Here is a 7,775-nt window from a genome sequence, read left to right as displayed (position 1 = left end):
CTCCAAGACTTGGCCTCGAACTGAGGGGTCACGGTCAGGTCTATTACATAAAACTAATGTATCCCTGCCGATAATCTTTAAACTAGTTATAAAAAAGCGATTTACCATGGAACCTTTGCTAGATAGCACGCTACTAGCCAACAGAAGCGGGGTATATACATATGCTTGCACCGTTTAGCTTTGCGGACTCATGAGGCAATGTAACCACAGATAATACACGGATAGCGAGAGTAATGACAATCTGCGACAACATGGCTTTAAGTAAGATTAGTGGTGAATTCGCTAATTTTTTGGGACTTTACGGACCTTTGTACCTGCAGGCTCCTCTGGACGGTATAATTCCCGATGAAAAGCATAATTCCCGACGATAACGATAGAGAGGTTATTTAGTGGCTATCTTTCAAATCATCCACCTTCAGCTGCTCCTTTACTAGTTAGACCCAAAGTGCCACGAGGAAACGAATAGATGGTGAGACATGGCCAGGGGCAGGGGAAACCCGCAACAAGGTTCAGCCCTAGCGACATGCCTTCCTTAAAGGCTGGCCATCATGCCTGCCGGCCATCCTCGCTCCAGGAGTGATGAGAAGGAATCCATCAACAATATGGTCGCCCTAATATTTGTCCTCGCAGCTGTCGCGCAGCTTGTGCCAGTCTTGGCTCAAGGACTGACATTACCCAAATGTGGTGTATGTACAATACTTGAACCGCAAACCGCAAATCTCGGCTAACAAACCATCCTAGGAACTATGTTTTGTTGACGCTTTGCCAACTTCCAACTGCTCCGCCACTAATATCGAGTGTCTTTGCGCCGATGCTACATTTTCAGCCACACTGGTGGATTGTGTGCAGAAAAGCTGCATGCCGAAAGATGGCCTAGGTGCAATCGGAAAGCTTTGTAGGAAGATATTGAAATCTACTAATATTCAATAGTGACGTTTAACATGACTTCTATTGCCTGCCACGCTCCGATCCGAGATAAAAGCGTCTATCAAGTCCGGCTGGCGATTGTGTTCTTTTGCGTGACCAGTGTCATCGTTGCACTCCGCTTTTACCAACGCTATTTCCTTGGTTCCGGTCTCTACTCTGACGACTATCTGATTCTACTATCATTTGTACGTACAAATGACTGGTTCTTGGTGGCCCTATTGTCAAACAATCTGTTAACGAGCATGTCCACGGTAGTGCTGCGGGATACCTAACACAGTTATGGTTCTCGTCGGTCGTAAGTACACAGACGCCGCACCGCGTTTTTCACTAAGCTCTCCCATTAACAATCACTGACAAGGGCACAGTTGTGAGATACGGAATTGGAAGAGATGCGTGGACGTTGCCGCTTGATTACATCACCAATTTCCTCCGTGTAAGCTTGTACTCGCCTTGCCTCTCATTTAACTACGAAATGCTAACTTTCGCGCTGTCCATGTATGTAAACGAGGTGCTTTATTTCACGCAAATATTCACAGTAAAATTATCTATTCTCGCTTTTTACCTACGAATATTTCCCGGGACACTGATCCGCCGTCTCATCTGGGGTACCATCTTTGTCCTAATGGGCCTTATCGTCATCTATGATCTCATCACACTCTTCCAGTGCCAACCTATTTCTCACTATTGGTTAGGCTGGACCAAGGAGACAGAAGGACATTGTTTGAGTGTTAACGCTCTTGTGTGGGCGAACGCTACTTGCAGTATTATTCTGGACTTCTGGATGCTTGGAATTCCTCTGTCTCAGCTGAGAAAACTGCAATTACATTGGATGAAGAAGATTGGCGTTGGTCTGATGTTTGGTGTGGGCATCTTGTGAGTCTCATTCCAATCAAAACCACTTATTGTATCATGTTGCTTAATCGATAGGATAGTGTCACCGCTGTCAGTATTCTTCGGCTACAATTCCTCGTCCACTTTGGTAGTTCGCAAAATCCGACATGGGATCAATATGGGACGAGCTACTGGTCCACAATTGAACTAAACACCAGTGTATGCTGCGCGTGTATGCCAAGCATGCGTCTCTTACTTGAGCACTTGTTTCCCAAGATTACGGGAATGAGATCAACAAAGGACAGATCGCACGATTCACCAATATGCTTATCTCGGCACCAGCGCGCAATTAAACTCGCGGATACAGATCCAACTATAAAGATTGTACAATCTAGAGAGTTTCAAGTCGAGTATGCTAGTAATTAAAGGGGGTCTGATACAACCAGTATGGGGATCGATCAGGCTAGAAGATAGATTATGTATCATAATGAGTAACAAGATCTTAATATAGGATGAAACAAACATGAGACATGGCCTGAAGAAATAAACTGTACTAATAATGTTATGAGGTTATGAGTGTCACTCAGATGGGATCAAGCAACGTTACGAGGAGACATGAGTAGCACTACTCCACCTTCCTGCTTATTCGTCTGACCTTAGTCCTATAGAATAATGCTTTAGCGAGCTTAGATATACATTTCGAAAGTGTACAATAACTATGAGCATTTAATTAAAATTCCGTTGCTGGTTTAATGAAGGAAGCTGTTCACGTCGTTCGGAAGCGAAAGTAGAGGGCTGAAGCTCATCATTATTAACATCCTGGAATTCGCATTAACGCTACATGATTGACGCTGTTAGATAACAATAAATACCTAGAGGTCTTGTCAAAAACCTATGTACCAAAACAGATAGGATCAGAATAACATCTTAACCACAATAGTCTATTTAAGATAAGCCCAACATGTCCAGGTATGTTTTGACAAAACAACGCCTCTTTGCGTTGAACTTTAGAATTACTATCAGAGAGCTTTGGTACCAAATAATCCGATTCACCGCCAGAAGCTGCCGTTTCCGATTAGATATAGAAGTTTCCAACAGCTACTTCATCCTAGCAACATGATTGCGGTTCAGTTATGTTAGGCATAAAATAAAGTATACCCCGTATAATCCTAGTAGCAAATTTAGATAGTTCAGTAAGCAGCAATACTAATCCGGCTTGGCAATGAACCTCCCAGATTAATTTAGTAGGCCATTCTCTACATTCAAACCTATTTTACTCATTTCCTCTGGTTTTATCTACAAATCCACTAATATCTTCTTCATCCGACATGCTGGACCCGAATATTTTACATGTACCTGCAGGTGATGAAAAACCGCCAGTTGTGTGTAAATGCCTTGCTAATATCCTTTACTCTTCCTTTAATATGCCCATAGAACATGCTAAGGTATTAGTGTCTAGCTAGTAATACAGACAAGGCCTTGCGCTCGTCTATTATAATATTACTACATTTCGTCATATTTTTGGTGCCAAAGTAGGAGCACTATTATACCACCATATAGCCAACAAGTCACCTATATCAACAGCTCTAATTTATATAATCTTTTAAATGGAAGATGCTGAAATAATAAAAGATTTATTTGGTTTGCCACCAGGAGGTAAGAGTTACCACTGCGTAATACTACATGTAGTTGTACTATAACTTAATAAATTTAATCCCTGGATGCCTATATAAAATAGTAGCCTGTGTATTTTTAATAGCAAGGGGTATAATTTAATAAATTAATAAAAAAACTATATATTATAATTAAATAAATTTATTATAACCTGTGTATTTTTTATAATAAAAAATTTAATTTAATAATTTAATAAAAAAATTATATTATATAATTAAATAAATTTATTAAAATAAAATTAATTAAATTAATATAAATATAAAAAAAAAAAAATAATTAAAAGCTATTATATATATTATTTTTATAATATAAAATATTTTATTTATATTTAATATTATATATATATTTTTTTTTTATAATATATAAAATATTATAAATTTTTTTATTTATTTTTTAATATTTTAATTTTTAATATATAAAAAATATAAATATATTTATTTTTTTTAATAAATTTTTATATATATTTATATAATATATTTTTTATTTATTTTTTAATAATATAAAAAATTATAATTATTATTTAATAAATTTTAAATATTTTAATAATTTTAAATTTTAAAAAATTATATTTAATTAAACTAGCTTATTATAAAAATAATTATATTTTTATATATATTTATAAAATAATAATATTTAAATATTTAAATATTATTATATAATTAATAAAATAAAAATTAATATTTATAATTACTAATATATTATTATTATTAAATAAAAGTATTTTTAAAATATATTTAAAAACTTATATAAAACTAGTAATTAAATTAATTATAATAATAATAACAATAATAATAATTTAAATAAAAATAGTTTTATAATAATATTAGCTTATTAAGTAGCTTATATTATTTAAATTAATAATATTACTTATAATTATATAAAATAATAATTTAAGTTAAGTATAATATTAAAACAGGAGTAATTTTAATAAGCTAGTATATTATAATATTAATTTCTTATATTTAAAAACTTATAACTTAATAATATAATATTTAAAAAATTAAAATAATTATTATTATATAAAATAAATTATAAATATTATTAATAATAAAAATTATTTTTATTATTATTAACTTATTAATATATAAAAATATAATTATTATAACTATATTTTTTATAATATTATAAGTTAATTTATATTAATAAAACTTTTATATTTTTTTTTTTTAATAAAATTATTATTAAATTTTAACTATTAATAATATTAAATTAAATATTAAATTATAAATTAAATAATAAATAAAAGTATTTTAATATAATAATATACTTATAATATTTTTTTTTATATAACTTAGTTATAATAATTATAGTAATTATAATAACTATAATAGTTATAATAATTATAATAGTTGTAATAGCTATAATAAATATAATAATTATAATAATTATAGTAATTATAGTAATTATAATTATTATAATAACTAAAGTAATAATAATTTTTTAATTAATAATTTATATAATACTAAATAATTTTAATAGCTATAATAGTAATAGTTTTTTTATTAATAATTTATATAATACTAGTATAATTTCTAATATAAAAAATATTTTAATATTAATATTTTTACTTAGCTTTTAAAATAAATTATATTTTAAAAAAATATAATTATATTTTAATATTTACTAATTATATAAAAAAAACTTACTTATAATTTAATATTTAAATTTATATTAATAAATCAGTTAAAAGATTTGTAAATAAAATAATAATAAGTAATAATTAATTATTATTAAAATTAATAAAATGTAATAAATTATAATTTAATTATATTATAAGTAATATATTAATAACTAGCTATTTATGTTATTTAAAATAAATATAAAATTAAATTTATATATTTAATTAAGATTTTATAATTTTTATAACTTATTAAGCGTATAAAATAAGCTAGTTAAGTATATAAGTTTATAAGCTTATATAGCTTATAAGTTAAGCTTATTAAGCTTATTCTAATTAAACTATTAATTTTTTATTAATTTACTAAGTTTTTCCTTGTAAGCTTATTATTATAACCTTAAGAATTAGATTATAATATAATAAATAAAAAATATTTATATTATAAATTAATAATAGCTTTTATTATTTAATAACTTTTATAAATAAAATTTATAAAATATTAACTTTTTTTTTTATTTTTTAAATTTGTTTATATTTTAATATATTATAATATATATATATATTATTAATTATATTTTTATTAATATTTTCCTGGAAACTATTATTAATATATTAAAAAAATTTAGCTTTTTTTTAAATATTTTAAATATAGCTTATTTAAACTTTAATCCTGGATTTTTTATAATATTATTTTATATTTTTTATATAACTCTGTTAAGTAAAACTTATTTAAAAATAGTTATATTAATTTGTTTACAAGTTTTAAAAATAATAAGAATTTTAAAAATTTACCAGGCTTTTACCTTGGAAAATAATTAATTATTTAAAAAACTAGAATTAAAATAATACTATTAAATTTTCTAATTATTATTAGTTATATTATAAGTAATATCTAATATAATACAAGTATAAATATAGTTAGTAATTGTTAGTTATAATATACTAGAAGATATTTAGCGCTGAGCGGGTTAATGCTTGTGTAAGGGCGAGACTTGGCTGTGTGGCTGATCTTGATGGCCCCGACCTGCGGAAGGATGCTATTTGTGACAAGGATCTAGCAAAGTTGTTCTAGTGAGGAGCGGGTGTCAGTATGCGAATGCCTTTTACAAAAGCCAAAAGAGGCATCTGCTATTGACTAATAAGTGCTGCATCTGCCTTGACGGAAGAGGCGAGGTTATTGTAAGAGATGGCGCCTGACATGGGGATTTGATTGAAGATATTCCACTCGATGAAGAGCCTAATGGCAGCGCTTTGCACGAAGCTTATCATCATGTTGCTCAGGTTATCGCGGGGCTTGTTGACCAGCTGGGAGACCCGCCACAGCAGTGCCTTGGTTTGGTGATATTGAACTGGCCCTAGAGTGGTCTGATCCCGGATCTCTCTAGCCGTTGCCTGTAGAGCAGCGGCAAGGACCTCTAATCCCTTGGCTGTTGAACTAGTAATGACAGAACCTATACTGGCTTCCGTGGAGACGATAGTGTAAAATTGCGTGTGTTAAGCGGCTGCAGTATGCAATAACATGACTTGATAATACCAGGGGGCCCAGCATATGCTAGGGTCTTTATGAGCCCCAGCTTAAAGGTGAAGCTATCGCCTCGCGGTGCTCTATACGCCGCCGTGCGCGATCTCCGCGAGCCTCTCAGTGCCACAATTGAACGTGCTAAATCCGTATGCAAAGTAACGCTGATACGATGCGTGCTATCGACGACGTCCGAGAGTGCTTAGGTGACCCTTACTTTGCAATTGCCGGTGGCTCGCCGAAGTTGATTTTCCCGGGCTGCATGATGGACGGCATATCCCGCGACACTATCCCGCAAGACCCCGAGGCCGGGAAACCCCCTTAGACGGCGAGTCAGCGGCTGGGGTTTAGTATCCCGTGTAACCTGACGTGTTCTGGATTAGATGTACCAGGTAATAAAACCATTACTAGGAAGGCAGCGACCTGATAAAGTTGAACCTCGCAGCTGTTGATTAAATGCATACCCTTGGGCCTCGCTTGTTTTGACTTGCTATCCTTGACTCCGTGTGCTATCACTGTCAGCCAAAATCCTATAATAATATGCGTTGCTAAGCCCTATCCGCCCTATTGGCCTATCGCAATCCGCCATGGACCTGGCCAGAAGCTTTCCGCGTATACATGGTGTAAACCTCCCCCTGCTCGTTGTCATGTCCGGCCTGGTCGCTATCCTGGTCAGCTGCCTGCTGAGTCGCGGAGCATCAGCCGGTGGTGGCGCCCTTGTGCAGACGGCTGTGAGCCCTCAGCCAGGCTTTGGCAGTGGGATCTGTTTATGGGGCTTGACACTGTCGTGAGTTAGATGCGGGCCCTTAAGAATAACTACTATCTTGACTGGCTGCGCGCACTAGACGCCAGACGCCCTAAAACGTTCTCGCTGCGCTTCTTTGGTGGCCGGTGGTTCTACTTGAGCGAGCCCGAGATTCTCAAGGCGGTCTATGCGACCAGCTTCAAGGACTTTCGTGTTGAGCTGATCCGGCGCAACTCGCGCGTCACCATGCCCTTTGCAGACAAGGGCGTTAACACCACTGACGGGGATCACATATACATTAACGAAATTGGTCCACAGTCGCTCGGTTTCGAGATCGAGGCATGGTACTTAACGCGAGACTTTTCCTTCTTAAAAGATTAAATTGCCGCATTAGTAAGCAAAACTCTGCATAATAAGTGACAGCGAGGATTAACTTGCAGCACGAGAGTAGTGTGGTTGGC

At 33.2% G+C, this 7,775-nt stretch overlaps 2 protein-coding genes across 2 annotated transcripts; both read left to right on the top strand.

Moving 5' to 3' along the window:
* Positions 1-548: 548 nt before the first annotated feature.
* Positions 549-2,184, top strand: GGI43DRAFT_426525 (CFEM domain-containing protein; the record flags this gene model as incomplete). Its single annotated transcript, XM_083208666.1, has 7 exons — positions 549-686; positions 742-877; positions 931-1,112; positions 1,183-1,222; positions 1,293-1,360; positions 1,436-1,800; positions 1,860-2,184. The coding sequence occupies 7 exons, from the start codon at positions 549-551 to the stop codon at positions 2,182-2,184; spliced, it is 1,254 nt and encodes a 417-aa protein (XP_083055299.1).
* A 4,972-nt stretch (positions 2,185-7,156) lies between these two features.
* On the top strand, positions 7,157-7,695 carry GGI43DRAFT_388832 (uncharacterized protein; the record flags this gene model as incomplete). Its single annotated transcript, XM_083204116.1, has 2 exons — positions 7,157-7,300; positions 7,366-7,695. 2 exons carry the CDS (start codon positions 7,157-7,159, stop codon positions 7,693-7,695), a joined length of 474 nt encoding a protein of 157 aa, XP_083055298.1.
* Positions 7,696-7,775: the final 80 nt, after the last annotated feature.

The sequence above is a fragment of the Trichoderma evansii genome (genome assembly GCF_050947405.1).
Source record: "Trichoderma evansii strain SZMC 28006 chromosome Unknown GGI43scaffold_39, whole genome shotgun sequence".
Taxonomy (NCBI): Eukaryota; Fungi; Ascomycota; class Sordariomycetes; order Hypocreales; family Hypocreaceae; genus Trichoderma; species Trichoderma evansii.
The sequence above is the reverse complement of the archived record's forward strand: the minus strand, read 5'-3'. Positions and strand labels throughout refer to the sequence as shown.